The sequence below is a fragment of the Hakea prostrata genome, chromosome 8 (assembly GCF_041222555.1).
Source record: "Hakea prostrata isolate BN-2017 chromosome 8, UWA_Hpros_2, whole genome shotgun sequence".
NCBI classification, from domain to species: Eukaryota; Viridiplantae; Streptophyta; class Magnoliopsida; order Proteales; family Proteaceae; genus Hakea; species Hakea prostrata.
Window position 1 is genome coordinate 10,242,784 of NC_142607.1, and position 22,041 is coordinate 10,264,824.

The 22,041-nt window shown below is 34.4% G+C and overlaps 3 protein-coding genes across 3 annotated transcripts in view; 1 reads left to right on the top strand and 2 right to left on the bottom strand.

Moving 5' to 3' along the window:
• The window catches only part of LOC149006791 (alpha-amylase 3, chloroplastic-like), a 54,307-nt gene extending 48,257 nt beyond the window's left edge, over nt 1-6,050 (bottom strand). Inside the window, exon 1 of the mRNA XM_089164701.1 lies at nt 5,762-6,050. The gene's annotated coding sequence lies outside the window, so the exon portion shown is untranslated. The remainder of the gene's footprint in view (nt 1-5,761) is intronic.
• Nucleotides 6,051-12,349: 6,299 nt separating this feature from the next.
• LOC149006793 (mitochondrial outer membrane protein porin of 36 kDa) lies at nt 12,350-18,196 on the top strand. The gene is made up of 6 exons (XM_089164846.1): nt 12,350-12,531; nt 12,649-12,716; nt 13,585-13,695; nt 14,192-14,278; nt 15,873-16,081; nt 17,526-18,196. Exons 1-6 carry the CDS (start codon nt 12,483-12,485, stop codon nt 17,830-17,832), a joined length of 831 nt encoding a protein of 276 aa, XP_089020972.1. The 5' UTR covers nt 12,350-12,482; the 3' UTR covers nt 17,833-18,196.
• A 765-nt stretch (nt 18,197-18,961) lies between these two features.
• Nucleotides 18,962-21,761, bottom strand: LOC149006794 (hypersensitive-induced response protein-like protein 1). Its single transcript, XM_089164845.1, has 6 exons — nt 21,655-21,761; nt 20,827-21,023; nt 20,464-20,584; nt 20,285-20,376; nt 19,991-20,087; nt 18,962-19,627 (listed from the first exon to the last, which is right to left on the bottom strand). The coding sequence occupies exons 2-6, from the start codon at nt 21,013-21,015 to the stop codon at nt 19,266-19,268; spliced, it is 861 nt and encodes a 286-aa protein (XP_089020971.1). The 5' UTR covers nt 21,016-21,023; nt 21,655-21,761; the 3' UTR covers nt 18,962-19,265.
• Between the last annotated feature and the right edge of the window lie 280 nt (nt 21,762-22,041).

Consider the following 22,041-nt stretch of genomic DNA (forward strand, 5'->3'; position numbering starts at 1 on the left):
CAAATTTGTGCTATTGCTGAGAGATGTCTCAAAATGAGAATCCTCCAAGATTTTCCATTTCAAGGTATTCAGTTTATGACTTCAAGTGAACACACAAATCATCAAAGTAAGAAATCAAAGAATGACATCACTGACTCATTAAATATAAAGGGTACACTACTTTTTTATTTTTCCTGTCTTGTATGGGATGGATCCAAAAATGGTATAAAAGTGTGAAAATCATGCTGGCTACATAATCAAGCAATTCCTATAACACATTTCAAAGCATATCCACAACAGTCAAAGTGGAAGATACATATTCAAAAACTAAATAGTTGCAATTTAGTTTACTAGTAAGGTTACACGTGCAAATGAAAGTGGTGGTATCTACTTGAATATGATTAGTAAAATGAACCATGCAGTTCACTTTTACATTGCATATTTTCTAAACTAAAATTGGACAAGTTCTATCTTTTAATTGAAACAATTTACATCAGCCATATGTGTATCTTGATTATTAGTCATTTTTTTATATTAGCCATCACTTTTATTTTATATTTTATTTATTTATTTATTCTTTTTTGGTTCTTTCTTTTGGTTTTATGTGGGTTTTCCTTGTTTTTCTTTTTTAAAGTTGAAGAGGGATTGGGCCTTGGGGATCTATCACATTCTTCAATTTGCTACATAAGGGAATGTTTTATGTGACAATTCTCTTGTAAATCAGCAATTTAGTATGGTTTCTTGTATATGAGGGGGAAAAAAAGAATACAAAGAGTTTTATTTATTAATAATTAACTGGAGAGAGACCTCTGTTTTATGGGGGAAAAAGAGAGACATCGGATTTAAGATGTCAAGTAATTAATTTTGTTAGAAATGGGAAGGAAAGCAAATATCAAGTAATTATATTTTATTTGAGAAATGTGAAGGAGAGAAATAATCATGAGAAGATATCAGGTAATTAATTTTCTTTCAAATGGGAAGGAGAGGAAAAAATCAAGTAAATTAGTTTCTTTTTCTTTTTTTCTTTTTTCTTTTTTTGGGAGAAATGGGAAGGAGGGAAATAATGGCGAGAATTAATTACAATGAAGTGAGGAAAGAATTCAGAATTATGATTTTGGACATAATTAATTATAACCTTTTAATGAATATTTGAGGGTATTCTTGGAAGAAAAAATGTAGCCATCCTCTATAAATTCGTGCTTTTATAGTACTACTAGTATGATAGTATGATATGTTATATAGTGAATACCTACTAGATCTGTCTAACGATACAAACTAAAAGGAAAATAATCTCCACCTTAAAACGTATTTTGGTTACACTTGACTCTAACAGCTTATTTTCAACAGGTAACACTTTCTAGATAAGTTTTCTTTTTCAGTTAATTTCTGAGGATAAGTGTTTGTGTGTTTTTCTTTCTTCTTCTTCTTTTTTTTTTTTTTTTTTGGGGGGGGGGGGGGGTGGGGTGGGGGGAAGAAACCTTTCACACCCCTATTCTCTTTTCCTTCTACGTATGTTTCAGAATAAACTAATATGGATCCATTAGGCATAATAAAGCACTAAGCAACAGTTATTTTGCTAATAGAATTACTAGTTTATAATTATATAAATATTTTGTGTGTGCAATTATTTGTTTATTATTGGAATAAATGTCTGTGATCATATTGAGGATGGCAACAAGGCAGGCTAGATTGACCCACTCCTCAATTGGCCTTAGGTTGGTGTTAGCCGTCCTTTTTTTTTTTTTTTGGGGGGGGGGGGTGTAAAACCGTCCAACTTAATATAGTTAGACTAGCTGAGAGAGTTCGGCTCAGATTTGGGTTTATCAAGGACCTTTACAAAACATTTAAGTGGTTTCACAAACAGACGCTTTAAAATGTAGGATTGTTTTAGCACAAATGGATCCAGTGAAATTTGGCAAATTTCAAATAGGAAATAAAACAAAAAAGTAAGACATTTATGCATTATCTAATCCCATTCCCTTCGTAAGGGCATTGCCACCTTAAACTGTCTCCAACAAACATCCATGAGGAATTTGCAGACAACAAGAAATAAAAAATGCAGCCATTCTGGTATTAATACCTATGCTCAAAACCTCTACTGTATAAGAAGGATATATAAGTTATAGACAAATCAACAAACAAACCGTGAAACATAGCCAGGTCATCTACAATACATAAAAATTACCTCACTTCATAGAAGAAGCTCTGGCATATATATTTCAACTTTTCTTTCTACCTTTACTTCAGTTAATGCATTAGTTGAGGAATTTGCAGCTCTTAATCTCCAAGAAAACAAGATGTCACCTTAGACAAGTTATTACTATATCTGTAAAAATTTTATGAAGATCAGATATCATTAATCTTCTTAATTTATCAGTTCACCAAAACCAATCTCTACTGTTCTCACCAATCATGGAAAAATGGCCCCTTTGTTATATTATAATCCTTTTAATTTTATATTCTCAAACCCTGTTTTAGGTTACTTTCACCATCTCCTACACCACTAAAACCAGTATGTCTATTGCCATTTCCAGGCCCACTTCAAGGCTGGTTTAGGGTGAATTCAGACTCAGTTCGATCAAAGTCTACTTGTTTCCATTACTAGATAATAGTTATGTATGTTCAGGGAAATTCTTCTGGTAAAGAAACAAAGATCTAAAAAATAAAGTAGTCCTTGAGAAGGTGGACTACATACCTTTTATTCAATATCCTGAAAAGACTATATATTTATAATCATCAAATAGCTTCGATAGCTAATACATTTTAATTCCACCAAAACCATTAACATTAGAAGGTCAGTTGTAGACAAAACCATTCAGCCATTCTGGCAACTTTGGCCTATCCTAATGCAAGAAATTAATCAACAATATGGAAGAATTTTCCTCTTTTTTTTCATATATATACGAAACAATTTTAGGGGAAATTGGTTTTCACAACACACATATATTCAAATTATATTTAAAATATTAAAAAAGATTAAAAATTTTAAAAATTTTAAATAATAAAAATAATAATAATAATAATAAAATAAAAAAAAAAAAGAAGAAGAAGAACATAAAATATATACAAAATAAATTTTGGATCAACGTAAGGAAGGACAGCAGGCACAGACACTGCAGACAATTATTCATCTTGAAAGGTAAAAGATGTTACCAAAGCAAGAAGACCTTTATGCACTTTACAAAGAACAAGCGCATAAATAAACCGCAGGGCAATACATTGCATCGTCACCAAGCCACTTGGAGTGATGTTTCTGAGCCCATATTCAAGACAACATAAAGTAAGGGTTTGCACCATCATGAAGAAACTAAGCATAATAGATACAGTAGCTGAAATGTCTCAACCTAAAAATCTCTTTCCCCAAGCTGTTTTTCAACTACTAACCATCCAACCCAGTGATTTGAGACTAGTTTTCTTCTATCATGTCTTGGCACTTGGGAGCTGGGACCCAGTTTATATAAACCAAAAACCTACCTGTTAAGAAATCAAGCTTCTCTTCAGGATTGGCAACCTTCATGGGGTCCAAATTCAATGGGAGGTCCTAATCCAAAGAACATGAGATGTCCGGCAACTCACGCCTATCTATTGAAAAATCAGACCATTAAGTAGTCAGATAGATGATGGGTATTAGGCCTTTACCTCTTCAAAACGCTAGAACAAGCAAAAACCTCAGCCAATAACAGCTTTGTGAATGACAAGCACCTTTAGGTAGTCAGATAGATTATGGGTATTAGAGATTTACCTCTTTAAAAGGCTAGAACAAGCAGAAACCTCAGCTTTTGTCAATGAAAAGCAGCTTTTTTGTACTACAGGTGGAAAAAAAGAGACCAAAACAGTGACCAGGTTGGCTTAGATTGGTGACAGCTAGATGTTGCACAATCATCATATAAAATAAAAGAGTTTGATTCTGTTAACCTTCCTCATTTGCTTTCAAATGGGTCTGGAGTGACAATTGATGAACCCAGAAGCTTTCATGGCAAACACTTCGGTATAGCAAGATAATCAAAATGTAGACATGGAGTACATGATTCATGTTTATCTTCTCTTGAATGATTTGAGGAGTAGTGATCAGTAATTCAGTATTTGGTAAAAATGAGCTTGCAAATTATTCTCTCTGGCGCAATTGAAACTGTTTTATAGTAAATAAAGACAAACATTTTGAAAGTCAATCATTCAAAAGGAATCTCTGCATAACATGTAATATAATGTTTTTTTGCAGAGCTGGAGGCATGCCACTCCTTAAATTGATCCAGTGCCTGGTCACACTCAAAATCCAACTAGTACACATAAACCAAGAAATTGAAGGGAAAAAAAAAATTTCTTTTTCTTTTTTCTTTTTTCCTTCCTTTGGTTAACTGGGGGATGAGGAGAGATATAAACACTTTATGCATTCGACAATGACTAATCTTTTATCACCACACACTACTTATTAGTATATGTTAATGGTAAGAACCTCTGAATTTTCATGACAATTCAAAGGGCAGGATGTGAGAAAACATGACAAAGCATAACATCAATGCATCTTTATAGTCTTATTGTTCTAGGTTCCTTTTCATGTTCAATGAGTTCAGAGGCAGTGTCATCCCTTAAATGAGAAATAATTAGGCATCTCACTATTTACTGACAGAAAATTAAGCATATGATCTATTCGGTGTAAACCTCCATTATGTGCAGAGCTAACACAACAAGGTATTTTGTGATCCATAACCTGAAAGTTCTATTAACACAGCACTGACACACCCAATCTACCCACTTGTAGAATCTACAAAATCTTAGATGTCTCCCCTATATTCTTGAATCTCAATTGTTGATTTACTTCCTTAATTCAAAGAAAAATTCCTCCAAAGAACTAACTAGATGGACGGAGCTCACAACTTCGTCACCGAATCTCTAACCTTTATAACTAGCAATTTAAAAGAAAAAATCCCCCTCCACGTTGGAATCGAACTATATCTTAGGATGAAAATTATATTACAGTAGAATTTGTCACCAACAAGGTAATGTAATCATAGAACTTCATTTAGAAGAAATAAACCCAGTTGATAAATGTTTCATTTTTCATAAATGCTAGTAAAAACATTTCCTCCCCTGAAAGGCGTCAGAGGAGATGAGAACTTCTTTTAATCTATACCAAAACTCTTACATAAATCCAACTTGAAGCACAAACACCTTGTCCCTTGTTACACACTGTCGTACTTTTCAGTTTCGATTGTTCATCCACATTCTCAATACACTAAAGCAAAAGCAGTTAACAAAGTTTAAACAATTTGTCCAATTTACCCAGGTAGGTCCCTCTCCACCCCCACCCCCCAAAAAAAAACCCATCCGAAGTACTAATTTAACAGTACCAAAGGTGCAAGCTTTTGGTAAAGCGATTGACTCTGTTTTTGTCGTCCACTAGGTTCTAGAATTAGGTGCATTCTCAGCCAACGCCTTCCTCTTAGAGAGAGACCAAAATAAGTAAGAGATACCCCTGTCGCTAATCATGCGATAATACAAGTCAACCATAGAAAGGGAGTGGAAAGGGGAACAAAAAAGAAAAGCCGTGAGCTTTATCGTTTCAGCTTCCAGATCTTTCAGATAATTAATTGAAACAATAATTTCTTCTTCGAGCTCAGACAATGCTTAACATTAAAGTCAAATAATTCTTTCAGTTTGAGCAAAGAAAAAAACGATATGCCAAAGATTAGGTCTAGCATGTGGAAAACTAAAGTATCACCATTACAGCTGAATCCAAACTAGGGAACTGCTCTATTCAAGAGAACAAGATAAAGAGACTTACTTGCAGACGATAGAACATTGGAGAAGATCGATACAGTCAAGCTGAGAAAATATGCGAGTGATGACATGAGTGGGAGCGGTGAAAGCTGGTGTCAGTGATCTCACTTCTTCATCTACCTTTCGAATTTTACTTTCGTTTTCAATTACTAACCCTTCTCCTCTGACCACCATTTTGATTAATGATTCCCAAATCGCGAGTTCCTTACGCTGTTCTCCAATTTGCATTTTCGCCTCAGGTAATCTGGATTTTCGAGATTTAAACTTTCCGACACGTCACTACTTATTGCCGAAATTACACCAAAACTCTTATCGGAAATGAAAATTAGTGAAGATTTTTGCAAATGAATAAGGGCTTTTCTGGTAAATTGAGTATAGACACATAAATCCTTAAACTCACCAAGTGTGATAACGATATTTTTATCCATATGCACGAAGCATCTTGTAAGTCTTGTAAGTTCTTCTCTCCTGCTTATTATACAAGACATGTTCAGGTCATTGGTGTCAATATGTTGAATGGTAGGATTAAAAATTTGACATCATTTTGATTAATGATTCTTAAACTCGAGTTCATTGAACTGTTTTCTCTAATTTGCATTTTCAACTCAAAACAAAAAAAGAATCTGAATTTTTTGGTAGAGTGGTACATATCCATATTTTTCAGTGGAGATGTAGTGGATTCGATCCTTGCAGACAACGTCTCCTCCTGAGTCCTGATGATGTAATCAAGGTGCGCCCAAGCCGGCTCAAATGAACCTCAACTTTAAAATAAAAAAAAAATCTAGATTTTTTGGATTTTACACTTTTTTACATGTCATTACTTAATACTGAAATTTTATTATCAAAAATGAAAATTAGTGAAGATTTTTTATAGTGGAGAAGGGCTTTTGTGGTAAATCGAGTATATACACATTAATCCTTTACTTGTGGTAACGATACTTTTCTCCAATGCATGAAGCATCTTCGTAAGTTTTGTAAGTTTATTCTCCTCGTCTTATTATCCGAGACATCCACTTTTTTAGGTCATTGGTGTCGATATGCTAAATAGAAGGACTCAAAATTCGACACCATTTTGATTAATAATTTCCCAAATGCGAGTTCTTTGCGATTATCTCTCTAATTTGCATTTTCAATTGAAACCAAAAAAAATTATCGATTTTCGGGATTGGAAATGAAAATTAGTGAAGAATTTTTCAAGCTGATAAGGGCTTTTCTAGTAAATCAAGTATATACACATTAATCCTCAAACTGTGATAATAATACTTTTCTCCATATGCACGAGGCATTCTTGTAAGTTTTGTAAGTTTCTTCTCCTCTGCTTATATGAGACATCCACTTATTCAGGCCATTAGCATCAATATGTTGGATGGTAGAATTCGAGATTCGAATTGATTAGAACTCGAGACAACCAACAATTAATAAGAACCAATTTTATGGATTAGTAGCATACAATGTGACATTACCTTCTCACTTATTTTGTGATCCATGGTGATTAGTGGGTCATTTTTGCTTTTAATAAGCAAATTGTGATAATAGGCTTAACCGACTTCGCGCTCGAAATCCACTCTTTATCGAGACTAATTGTGTCATGGCTTACAAGGTCAGAATTACTTGGGAGAAAAAGAAGAAGAAAGAAGGATTTTGAACATATTTATATAAAAGGCTTACACATCTCTGGTCAATTACAGAGATCAGTTTTTTCTTTACCTTTTCTTTTCATTTTTATCAGAGATAGAAGCTCTCTTACTGCTCAAATGGGAGAAACCAATACAGAAAATGAAGCTTCAAGCAAGGTGGAAAAGGAAGAGAAACATGCAGAGAATGGAAAGACTAAGGAAGAAAAAGACAAGAAGGATAAGAAGAAGAAAGACAAGCATGCAGAGGAAAACAAAGAAGGTGGTGGGAAAGATAAGGAGAAGAAAAAGAAGGATCCAGCAAAACTAAAACAAAAACTGGAAAAGATTGAGACGCAGATGCAAGAATTGGTTGCAAAGAAAGAAGAGATCTTGAAACTTATCAAAGAAGCTGAACAGAATTCCGGCAATTCAGTGGCCACAACTGTTGATGCTGGAGCTACCATTCCTAGTTCTTGATCTCTCTCTCATGAGAAACTAGGTGACCTTTTATAATAATTTCCTTATCACTTATTTGTGTTAGGCGAATGCAATTATCCAACATTCGAACCAATAACCTTGATGCACAAGCCATTAGGGCTTGGCTTATAGGATTTTAATTTTTAAGTTCCATTTCCTGATATAGTGATATTCTAGCATTTAAGAGGAGTTATTTTGTTCTCACAAAAAAAAAAAGTTTTTATTTGTTTATTTATTTATTTTCACCAAAGCTGCGTTTGTTTGTTGGAATAAAGGTGGGGTGGGAAAAAAAGGGTGGAAAAAAATTTGTTTTCCATTAAATCTCAAATGTATGATTTGTTTTGTTGATAGGAATGGGAAAGCTGGAGACAAGTTTTCTTACATTAAGAAAGTTTGTTTGATAAAATGATATGCTAACCTTCCTCCATGTCTTTTCAAAACCCTATAAAATATATAGGTTTTTGTGGAAAAGTGAAACCCACATTTAAAATTTTGGCATTGTATTAAAATGAAGACAATTTTGTGACGTTTTAGTAAACTTCTTTGTGCAAATGCACGAGTAGCCATATACGAGGGTATAGAGAAATATCAAATAGAGGAAAATAGTAATATATTTAATATATATGAAATCATAATAATTTATTAAAAAAATATAACTAATTAGTTTTTAGATTTGTGTACAAATTACTAGTAGATTTCATAATATACTCATTCCATAAAGTTTGAACATTTGACGAAACTTGGCAAGCTTAAGTTGGGTCAACTCTCAACCATATAAATTAATTCCTTATATGATCATTCATCATGCTATTGTTGGATGTGTTAAGAAGACAGATATTAAGTAATAAATATAAAATAATTAAATGAACACAAAAAAATGTTTAAAATTGTGATATTTATTAAGAATACTATTCACGAGTATTTTAGTTTTTTTTTTTGGAAGGTAGCTTATTACTATGGGGTGGGAATTAAATTACTAATATACGACCACTGGGAGGGCGGGTCTTTAACCACTTAACTAACCCATCATTGACTTCTTTTAATTTCTTGCTAATAAATTGGAACCATTTTGTTCATACATTATGCATGATTTATTTTTGAAAAAATTCTCATTGACACCCCAAGAAAAGAAAAAAAAAAAATTCCCAAACTGTGACAAATTGGCAATTATGCTTAAAATAAACAATGAATATACCCTCCATTTTACTACCCTTTATCTCATAATATAGAATGAGAATGAATTGAGGAACAAATAAAATAAAATTTATGATTCAATTTTAGTAGGGGCAACATTGTAAAGTCACATGATATTAATGGTAATATAATAATTATGAAATTATCTAACTATGGCTTAATGAAGTATGCTAACAAGAGTATACTATTATGAAAGTTAAGAGACACTTTGGCGTGTCTTTGCCAAGTTGATATATATTTTTTTTGTATTTATGTTTTTTTGCCAATTCTCTTAATGTGAATGTGATTTTTTTTTTAAATACATTATACATGGTTGAGGATAATAAATAATCATACAAAACTGGCATTGATAATTGGAATATTTGTGGTATTTTTTATGATTATTCTATATATTTAGTCATAATTTAACACAATGATTTTCAAATTATTATTATTTTTTGAATAAATTTGATATACTAGAGACAATTGAAATAATATTAATCTATAAAAAAAAAATTTAGGTAAATTTTTATTTATAATTTCATAGTAATATGAACTAAATTATACTATTTATTTTTAATGAATTGAGTAATTATTCAAAATTTTCAATTACATAATTATACATATTTTAGTATACATATTAGGTGTTTATTTATATATTTGTTTATTCTCTCTAAATGTTAGTAGGTGTAATTTATCTTTTTTTCATATAATTAAGTGGGAAGAGAATAAATAGTTAGTTAAATTAAACACAACGATAAGAAAGAAAAAAAAAAAAAAATGGTATTACCAAATTTAATTAACTTAGAAGAAAAAAAAAACAATCAACAAGTAATTGTATATTATTGAACATCGGATTGCTATTAATATTGAATATTATTATATTGTGAAATATAATTACAATTTTGTGTATTATTTATTATTCCATCAAATCAATTGATTAATGACTTCTAAGGAAATATGAATGCAGTCATTTTCTCTCGATTTCATGCTTTTACGATAATACAATAATGGTGAGAGTTAATTTCATATTAGTATATATTTTTATTCCCATTAGAGGTAATGTAATCAACTTAATAGGTAAAACAAAAGGATAAAATCTATTATTTCAAAATATTGGGGAGAAAACAAGATAATAATTTAACATTTTGCAGAAAATCAAATGTGAAAAGTTGAGAGAACGATTGCTGTCTTATTTTTATATTCCTCGTTTTAGAAATACTGTTGCTCACCGTTTAGCAAAGAGAGTCATGTGTATCCAAAAATTTATAGATTTCATGGGGCTTTTTCCTTTGGGGTTTTTAAGTGTCAACTTAATAGAAAACTTATTTTCGGAACCTAAGATCTAGTTGAGTTTAATCTACTTTGTATAAAAAGAAGATGAATAAATCATCATTCTTATGTGTAATTAGTTGTGCAAACCACATAACTTAACTAGATGCCTAGATGACTCAACTATTCAACTAGGAATTTTCGTATATATTATTCTTTTGTCACGATATCAATTTTTTTTTGTTGGGTTGGTAATTAGAGTCACAAACATAGTCGCAGTTTTTTTCCCCATGGCATTTTAGGAGAGAAGTAATCCATATTTTGAATATTTAAGAATTAATCTCATTTAATTGTATAATTCGTTATGGAGTTAGGGAGACTAATAGGTGTGCCGATTTACTTGCAGGCAGGGACGGAGTCAGGATTGAATATTGGGAGGGGTCGAATATGCGTGGGCCAATGTGGGACCCACGGATAAAATCGTATTATATTTTGACATGTGGGGCCTACATAAAAAATTTAGGTAAATGAAGCTGAAATTCTAAGTGAGATTTGAATTTCCATTAATATGAATGAAATTTTAGAAAAAAGTTGAAGGATGAAAAAAAAAAAATCAATGATTATGATTAGATCTGATAAAATTTATGATTGAATTCTAACGAGATTCAAATTGCTATTAGTATAATCAAATTTTAGGAAAAAGAAAGAACAACTAAATAAAAAAAAAAAATTATACTTTATTAAATGAATATTAGAAAAATAGTAATGAATGTGAGAGAGAGTGTGAGTACTGTAATTGTGGAGAAGATTTCAAAAAATTTCAATGTCTGCAAACTACTCCAATATTTTGTGAGACGTGTGAGAAAAAAAGAGAGAAGAAATAAGAATAAAATAGGAGATTCATTAGAGAATAAATAGGAATGAAAATATGAGAGAGAATATAGGGAGAAATTCATAGATCGTGAGTTAGTTTTTAATTATAATTTAATCATTTATTCCTTAAAATTAGGGGTTTAATAATAACAATTTGATTATGATTGAGAATGACATTTGTACCCATCATCTACATCTTAGATTTTTATTTTTAATTTTTGGAGGGAGGCAAAATAGTGGTATTTCACATGTAAAGTAAGAAAAATTAGGAAAATATGTAGGTATTTTTAAATTTTCAAAAATCTGGGGCCGTGGCCCCCATCCGGTCATTCTTAATATTGAACAAATAATTGCTTTTGACCTTGACATAATTTATGATCGTCCTTGTCCTCTTCGGTCATGAAAGAAGGTCATGAAGAGAGACGAGGTCTATGTTTCTACAGAATGTAACACCTCCTCATATTCAATATAAGTCTCTTTTTTGGCAAAAAAATAAAAACCTTTTGTTAAACTTCTGATTTATATTAAAACATCACTTCTATTTGAAAAATAATTAAAAAAGGTTCAGCAAAGAAAAAGGAAAATAAAAGAATACGAATACGAGTGCACCGTTACGGAGGATATTCAACCCATTTAATAAAATTTTTATTTATTTCTTTTTGGACAAGAAATTGATTTTATTTTATTTTAATTTTTGACAGAAACAAATTGATACTTTTTTATTGGTTTGGAAAAGAAATGCGCTGTGTCAGCGAATAAACCCTTTTGAGATGCTTGGTGCCACTGTAGACCCACGAGATATCTTCCCAACAACACCTCATTTAATCATATCGTTTACGACGATCACGTTGAATTTGCCCGTACAAATATGCTTTTGTACGATATCAGATACCAACTTAACGGTGGAAACAGTGTTCTGGAATTTCAAACGATTTCGATCGGTTGGTTGTAAACAATCACAACGATTTTTTGACAAAAAATATCATTCCGACAAATTGAATTTCTCCCGAGACAATGGTGTGGTGGACATCGTAGCTGAACGTGTTCCTCGTTGGACTCGCCCATTTATTTTCAGATGTTGTAACATAAATCGACGGCTCAAATAGAGCATCTACTTCCCATCCTTCAATCGGACCATCCATATTGTCCAAAGAAATTGATACAGAGAGACACCCACATCCTAACCGAAGACCGATCAAAATTAGGGTTTTATTTAATTTCGACCAGACACATTTCTGTGTTACTGCTCTGGTTTTGCTCTCTCTGTTCTTCTACCGCTCAATCTATCAAATCCCCATTTTCGTTGGAGAAAAGATGGGAAAAGGTCCAGGACTTTACACTGAGATTGGCAAGAAGACCAGAGGTGGAAATCTCTTCTTCCTTGTTGTCGTATGAGTTTTTCATCAAGTCTGTCTTTCGATTTCATTTTTCATGAATTTGTGTTAATGTATTGTATTTCCTACTGTATGTTCTGCTTTAGATCTTCTCTATAAGGATTACCAGAGTGATCACAAGTTCACCCTCACAACTTACACATCAAATGGCGTGGTAAGTTTCTCTTCTGTAGTGAAGTTCCGGACTGATCATCGATTAGTTTAGTCTTTCAGCATTTTATTTTTCGATATTTATGCGCCGTGACTCGTTGTTTTGTATTTCCTTATTTTTTTTTCAAATATATGCTCATATCTTACGATGATCTGCATTTTTTCAACCTGTGTTTGGATTTGCAGATATGAACTGCTTATTGTATTGTTGATTTTCCTTTTTTACCGGTGCTTTTCTTCCTTGGTTGATATTGCAATGTATCCGTATCGAACTATTGACTTTCATGAGATGTTCTCTGAACAATTGACTGTTGCATTGTAACTTTCCGCAGCAGTTCAATTACTAGTTTTTATATGTATCTATTGTCTTTTTAAACTGTAATCTTCTTCAATAATGCGCTTGAATTATATATAAATAGAATAGTATTTGTCAAGGTGGCTGGGCGACCAGTGGTGTTGGAGGGCCCGATGCCTTGGTGACCCAAGCTGGCCTAGATGCATCCCTAGGTGGGGACTTGAGAACTATGAATTTGCTGATGGAAGTTCTAAATGTCTAGTTAGTGGAAGAAGGGGAATCTGATGCTAGTTTTTGGTTAGATATTGAAAGTCTGGAACAGAAGTAGTAATTTTAAGTGATACTAACGAAGAGATCTAAATGACTGCCCTATCTGCTAAGCATCGTTCTTTGAAGTCAACATTGCATTGTGCTAAACTGATCATGATATGATCAGTTTGTCCTCCCAGGCTGATAACTTTTAAGTTCTATTTGGATGTATTTCATTCTTCTGATTTTATTTTATTTTATTTATTTATTTATTTATTTTGGTTCTTTGAATTTATTTTATGTTGGTTCTAATTTGACATTTTTGCAGGCCCTCACTTCTACAGGAGTCAAGAAAGGCGAGCAGTTTTTGGCCGATGTCAGTACACAGCTTAAGAACAAGAACATCACAACTGACATCAAAGTGGACACAAACTCCAATGTAATTTATTATAATATGCTGTCCAACACATAGAGCATTTCAATTTGTTGAATTAACTATTTCATGATGTCTTGGCTGAAATTGGGTACGGTGCCTAGTTGGTTTGGTTATGGATCTTACTTCATAACTGAGTCATAGGTTATATTACTCTGTACTTACCATGTGGCTGGCACATCAGTTTTGACCTTCTGAAGTTTGCTTTTTTGATTTAGAGGTCTGGATTAGGCCCCAAGGAGGTAGCCAAGCTGGCATGGGTTCTGGTCTAAATTGACAGGCAACCTGTATTCTCCGCCTCTCTTACCCTTTTGGGGCATCTCACCTATACATAACTGGCTTTACTCTTAAATCCTTGAGTTGTCTGTATCCTTGTTTAGCTGCTTTTTTTTTTTTTTTGGGGGGGGGGGGGTTTGTTGTTCAGAAGATATAAATCTAATTTAATTTTTTCTGGTCTTCAGTTGTTTTTTAATTATTAGTTTAAAATATTTGATTTTCCCAGCTTGTAACAACCATTACTGTGGATGAACCTGCACCTGGGCTGAAGACAATCTTTAGCTTCATCGTTCCTGACCAAAGGTCTGGTAAGGTGAGTAGTTTATTGTCATTTTGTTGCCTCTACGATATAATGCTTTTGCCTGATTCACCTTACTTTTTTCCCATGACTGGTGATAAATTTGATGTAGGTGTGTGTATACCTTTGTTCTTTATTTATTCCGTGGCACTAAAGTGGATCATTCTTACATTTGGTGCATGTTGTTAGAAAATAGTATTTATTTCAGATAATCATTTTTGTTCATGTGGTAATTTTGATGTTAGTTATTGTTTGAAATGGTTAAATATTTTTTTAAAGATGAAAAATAAGTATTTTCTGGATGGTGGGGGTGTTGTAGACACATCTCAGAGGTTGGGATTTATGGAGCCTTGGAAATTCTAGGATCACTAGAAAGTAAGGAACCACAGTTAGGAGAAGAATATCAGAAGATCTATGGGTGGTGTTGTGCCAATTTTTGGTCAAGTGCTGTTTAATTAGCAGAGTATTATAGCAGATTGTAAGATTTAATTCAAAATCCTTCTTGCTTAACATTTATTAGCAAAACAGAGTTAACAAGTAAAGAACTAAAACACGCACATTTTCAGGTTTCAGATCTGACCTGTATCTGTAGAAGGAAGAATAAGAAGACAGAAGGGGGGACCCGGGGGGGGCCCCCCACGGGGGCGGGGAGGGCTCTGGGGCCTCCCCGCTGCAGGGGCTGTCGACCCGCGACCTCCAGCGCACAATGGAGAGACTCCACCATTGCACCAGGCCCGCCCTAAGAATAAGAAGACAGAATCATATATAAATCACATGAAGAACTAAAACATGTGTGGTATTCAGCTTTCAGCGATGACCATTTTCTATGGAAGAGTAAGAGAAAACAATGATATAAAAGCATCCAACCTGGCCCCAAGAGTGGAATCCCACCAGTATATCAGTAGTGTCTCCTTCATCTCACAATACTCACTGAAGCCTCAAGAACTCTGCTGGAAACAAACTTCTCTCATCAGATTATGGCTATTGTCTCTAGAAAATGCTCGACTGAACCAATGTAGGACTCTAAACTTGCAAATTGGTTGGCTGAGTTGGCAGTGTCCTAATCAAATAATATATCAAGGAAAAAATACAGCTTACATAAACAATTGGCAGTGTCCTAATCGAATAATATAGCAAGGAAAAGGATAGCTTAATGTAAACAAATTCCTTCAGCCTCTAATTTTGCATTTGAAGTAAATATTAGACCGAATAAAAACTGAATTTTTCTGTCGTAAGATGATGCTGTGATTAGAGCTTGGTAGGGCATTTATTGTGTTTTTAGAACCACCAGAATTGGACTAGCTCTTGAACCATGGTTCCGGTTGTGAACCAGACTGTACCAAGTTGAGCTGGAGCAATGCAAGCTCCTGAAGTGTTCCTTTCTTGCCTCTAGTGTGGTGGATTCTGAACCACTGAATTTTATTGCATCTTCTTCAACAAATAGGGTCAAAAATGTTTTATGGAAACAAAGATTCATGTCTGTATACTTTCAATGATATTTTATCCTGATTTGGTATTTTAGACCTGTTTTTTAAATTCTGTCAATTTAGTGCATTTAAAGCCTTTATTTATGCTAATTTCTGTTGAATAATTGTGGTGGTCATAACAGGTGGAACTCCAGTACTTGCATGACTATGCAGCCATCAGCACCAGCATTGGGTTGACTGCAAGCCCCGTTGTTAACTTTTCTGGTGTAGTTGGAAGCAATACTCTTGCCCTTGGGACTGATGTTGCTTTTGACACTGCTACTGGAAACTTCATCAAATGCAATGCTGGCTTGAATTTTACTAATGCTGATCTCATTGCTTCCCTGACCTTGTGAGTATCCTTATTTTCTTTGCTACATGATAACATATTGCTGAAGCAATCTACAATCTAGCTTGTCTGATGTGTATTAATATTGATTAGTTTAGGTTTGGATGGCAGGGTGGTCCTTTTGATTTAAAGTTTGTGGGCAATTATGCAATGTCATTTTTAAATTAAAATTTTAAGGCAGGTTACAGGTTTCTTGTTCAGCAATTGATTAGGTTTGTTGGAGTGTAAAATATGATATTTTACTTGTTTATGGTGTTTGATATTTGAAAATTTAGCCTTTGGTTTTTCTTGGTTAGCTTTCTGAAGTCCGCTCTGAAAAAAACCAATTGATAGTTTAGTTTAGGAAACAGTGGTTTTTTTTTTTTTTATGGTTTATCGAAGGGTGCATAGCACATGCTTCTCAGGATTTCGATAGAGGTTGACCTTGGCTACCTGTTGTCTCAGTCGCTATGTTATGGGTGTGGATCTGCTATGACTTGGCAGGGTGTCTGCTGCACATCAACGGCCCTACTGGTTCTAGTAGAGTCAAGGTGCATGTGGCAGTATGCTGGTACCTGCAGGGATGGTTGGCTGTGGGCTTCCTGCTGCTCAACAGAGGATCTAAGTCCCTCATTATGTACTGTTTTTCCCAATTTTCTCACTAATAACTCTGTTATTACTTTGCAGTCTTCTCACTCCTTTACAATCCACCCAAAACCCGCTTCCTTTGAGAACCCACTTATCTTAGTGACTGACTGTTGTCTCATTTATCTTTTTCTTGCATATTGGAGTGCTTTCCATTCTATTGGCTTTCCTTCAGTCAAATGATAGTTCCATATTCTGAATTTTGGGATAAACTTCCCTGATTTTTTTCACAGTGCCCAATGATCTCTATGTAATACATTTATTTCTTTTTTTTTTTCCCCAAAAAAAATTTGGAAAATAATCTTGACAGTCTGATACTTTCACTAATACTTTCACTATTTAGTTAGATTGTGATTAAATGTAAGTTATGATCAAATCTGATTGGTACCTAGGCAATTTTGAATTTGAATCTTGGAGATAGGCCAAGCATCTTTTTGTTGCTTCTCTTGCAACTTTGCATTGTTTTCATTTGGACATATCTTGTGCTCGGGATATGATTGGAAGCTTCATGAGCATGGGTTATGCACAATGTGCTTTTTGCCCCATTGTTGGTGTGTCCATACTCCTCTGAGTTCCCTTAACCCGGGGACTCAAATGTTGCACTATGGGCCCACTCAGGGCTGAACAGTGGATATGTTGCATTTGATTTTTTGTAGATATCATGTCAAGTCTATGCTGAGTGATAAAATGAAACTTAGTGCCAAAGGGTTTGCATGTTTCAAAAGTCTATGGGAAATATGATAAAAGAAAGCTTAGTCAATGATAAGAGTTTGATCAATTTTCAGATTTTGACATCATCAATTTATTGTTGTATTCTCTCCAGGAATGATAAGGGTGATACTCTGACTGGTGCATACTATCACTCCGTGAGCCCGTTGACGAACACTGCTGTCGGTGCTGAATTGAGTCACAGTTTCTCAACAAACGAGAACACATTAACAATTGGAACCCAGAAGGCATTGGACCCATTGACTACAGTGAAGGCTCGGTTCAATAACTACGGAAAGGCTAGTGCTCTTATTCAGCATGAGTGGCGACCCAAGTCCCTCTTCACCATTTCCAGTGAGGTGGACACTAGAGCCATTGAGAAGAGTGCCAAGATTGGACTGGCTTTAGCTCTCAAGCCTTAGGTGATGGGTTCATTTGTTTTTTGAGTTGGGGGGGGGGGGGGTGTTAAGTAGAGAGACAAGGTAAACACAAGACTCTTGTCAATTGACATTCATCTTTGTTTTCTATCATGGGTCAACAAAAATAATTGTAGCTGGTGTCATGGTCCAGCGTCATTCCCTCCCTACGTTATTCATCATCATCTTGTTGTTTTTGACTTTTGAGGACGACACAGTCGAGCTAGGGCAGTGGTTTTTATCCGGAAGTTTGGCTCATTTTTTTAGGTGCTTGTGATTCTGCCAAATTTTGTTGGAATTCAGAGAATGTAAAATAGTCGTGCTGTAGCACGATTCTTGTTTGAATTAGAGTGCAAATTTCTGTTTTACATGTGTTGTGTATCTAAAATATGCATTGGCAAATGGTCAATATTTTTAAGCTGGGAACGGGTTATCATTCATCATCTTTGTTTGTGGGAACTTCAAATTTTTTCTAGAGAGTTGATGTCAGGTATCGAATCGGCCAACTTTCTTGAATCAGACAGCTGCGGGTAGCTTAGCAGCCTGATTTTTTTACATATACAGCCCCCTCTGCCATTTTGAGTTTTAAATCTTGGATGTTCTGTTGACACTTTGAAGCTTTAGATTTTTAGGAACGCTTGATGCCGGTGGTGCTTTGCAGTTTACTGTTTTACTCTCCATGTGGAAGTATTATTTCAAGACCTTCGGTGGTCATTGTTTCTGGGCTTTCTGGAAGTGGTCATGAATTGTCTGGTAATGCCTGAAATTTACTGTAACCCGATACAGGGATAACTTAGACATAAGTTTCATCTTGCTTTGCGTCAAGTTATAACTAAGAAAACTGGTGGGCTAGATAAGTTTTCGTATTGATTTTTCTTAATACCTCGTTCTGGTTTTCTGATGAGGACTATTTCCTGGTAAAACTAGGCAAGGAAGCAGTACTGAATCTTTGATTTTGTTTTCGAACGCGAAGGGGCTAAACATTGAATGTGATAGTTTAATGGAAAGTTGCATCGTTATCCTAGTAAATCTAAAGAAATGTTTCTTAATTTTCAGACATGCCTACAAGCAAGATAGCTGAAGACTTCCTTGAAAATATTCACCAAAAGTTTTCCATTTAAATTGTTCTTGGGATGTTCAGTTAAAGTCACCGACTGCTGTAAACTGTAACAGTTTATTGTATATATATGTATATGACATGGTTCTCACATAGGGACTATGAAATTCAGTCATTAAACACTATCTTCTAACATGAAAGCTGTTCAAAGTCCACAATCATTATTTACTTACACAATCAAATTTTATAAAGGACAAACTAGTATGGATGGCTACTGTTGCCACATCTTGACTTCAAACAAACTCCCACAAAAGAAGACAAAATACGGTGCAGGTAAGTTTATTCACATATATTTGGTAGTTGAGCATCATTAGTTCCTCAATTACTGGGTGATTTCTGATGCCTGGAGCAGTCCCTCACGAATTTGAGTTGCGACATCACGTACAGCACCAGGTCCATGAGGGAGAAAAACTGCATTTGTTTTAGAGGAAGCACCAATCTCCTTCATGGTGTCAAAATACTGAGTGACAAGGACCATGTCCAAAACATCTTTTGCAGTTGTCCCTGGAACATTCACTGAGAAGCCTAATACACTGTCTCTCAGACCATCCACAATTGCCTGGCGCTGTCGAGCAATACCCAACCCTGCCAAATATTTTGCTTCAGCTTCTCCCTCAGCTCGTTTGATTTGAACAATCTTCTCAGCTTCTGCCTTATCAGAAGCTGCTGCCCTCAGTCTTGTAGCTGAAAGAAATTTTATTCATTCAGAAAATTTGAAGGAAAATGAAATCATAGTAGAGCTAAAACCCTCTTCAAAAATTGATAAGTGGTATTAGATGCTGTCTTCTGCATCAAAGGGAGTTAGTTGAAGACTACATATATGGCTAATCTAGAGGATCTCCTATTCAGGGAATGTCATAAGTTGGCTATTGCATCCTTCAATGGGGCTGGCTGCACTACAAATGGTCAACTAGCAAAGAATCTTAGCAAAGAGTTGTAACACTGCTGTTTCACCACTCTTTCAACATGCAAGTGCAGCATCTAATAGTACTGGGATGAACTAAGATTTTATAACTGATCAAATTATCTATGAATAAAGGTACTTACCAGCATTGATTTCATTCATTGCTCGCTTCACATGCTCGTCAGGCTCTATATCAACAATTAAAGTCTGAACAATCTCGAAGCCATAGGCAGACATAGCCTGGAGATCACAGAGGAACAAGTTCAGCTTCAATGATTTTTGTTGTGTAGTTATTTAGATTAGGGCATAAGCTTTTATATGTAACTTCTAAACAAAAGATCAAACACATTTCTAGAATACAGCATTGACTTATGTGGGTTACTTCCCAAAAGCACATGTTATATGCTCATACTTCCATTTGTCCATAAACAGCTTACCTTTTCAAGCTCCTCTTCTACAGCTTTGGCAATTCCAGTCTTCTGCACAAAAACTTCATCTAGATCAAGCTTGGGGACACTTGCTCTGATCACTGAAAATTTGTAAAGGCACTATTAGTCCATGGTGATCAGTTTCAGACGTTTGCACGTAATAAAATTTTCTAGTTTATACTTCATACCATCAAAAACATAAGCCTGGATTTGGGATTTTGTATTGCTTAGTTTGTAGAAAGCATCACTTGCATTATTAGCCAAGGCTCGGTATTGGATAGATGCAACAACATTGACAAACACATTATCCTGCAAAATGATTCAGAAGAAGAAATATCAATTCAGTAATGAATGCAATCTTTAAGGCAGCTTCATAACAATGTTTTCTGGTTTGAAGGTCAAGAAGTGTACAGCAGCTCACTTGGACTCATAAAACATGTCACCAGCTTTTCTTTTCACCTAAATTATAGCTCTTGGGTGGAAATGGATTTGAATTGGAAAAAGAACAACAAATTACAGGGGAAAAGAAATGAATTAAATAACTGACAAACCTTAGTCTTGGTCTCACAACGCACGTCCAATTGTTGCAACCTAAGGGAGAGATGCCCAGCTACCTGGCTTCCCAGGACCCAAGGCACACAATGGCATCCCGGCTCAAGGACATCATCAAACTTCCCAAATGTCTCCTTGATAGCTACATTGGATTGATCGACTTGAACACAGCAGAGAAGGTTACCCATTTTTCTATCTGCATACCATCAAAAGAAAATGTTCACATCAGCAACAATTGAACTCTTCTTCTAGTTCCAAATAAGAGAATATATCCATAAAATACACAGAAAAACATGAGAAATCAATCAACCCTAAAAGCGCTCGTCTCCCCAATTCACAAATTTAAAACTTGTGTTTCAGAACCCAACAAATTAAAGGGGAAAAAAGCAATTTACTCATAGAATAAAAAGGCTATCAAGAAACGACGACATGCCAACAAGATATTTTGAGAATTTCCCACCCCATTCGAGAAAATAGGTGGTGAAAATTCTGGGTACAGAAGTTCAACAAAGGTTTTCAGGAAGAACATAAGAGAGTCCTTTTTCACCTATTCAAGAGCAATGGGTTCAGGAAGAAATATAGAAAGAAGCAAAAAAATTTCAGTTTTTACACACATAAATTCCAGCATCTCTAACCCTGCAATTCTTAGAATTATAGCTCTAAACCCCATCTAGCAATTTTCTTGTTACCCAAAAAAAAGAAAAAGAAAAGAATAGCAGATTTTCTTGAAAACATATCCTTTCAAATTCAAAAAACTATCAAATCGGGGTCCAACAGGAAACCCATAATGGATTTAAGGCGAAACCCGACCAACAACCAGAACTTACTTGAAGTCTTGAAGCTGTGTCTCGTCAACAAGATAGAAGCAGAGCTGCAGAGGAACTAAATAATAGAAGATCGTTTCTTTTTCTTTAGAAACTGAATAATGAAAGATGAGTTGTCAAAGACAGCTATTTATAGAGCCACTTAGTTTTTTGTGGAAAGTTCATACAAGTTTTGTTTAAACTTGAAGAAGTTAACAGCCAAACCGAATGCGGGTCAGATTCAAAAAAAAAAAAAAAAAAAAAAAAAAAAAAAAAAAAAGAATGCTGGTCAACTGGTATTTGATATTTTAAATTATATCAAATATTTATATTTTACATAATTAACACCCAACGTCACACATAGAATCCAGTAAAAAACAAAACAAAACAAAATAAAGAAAAAACTAATTT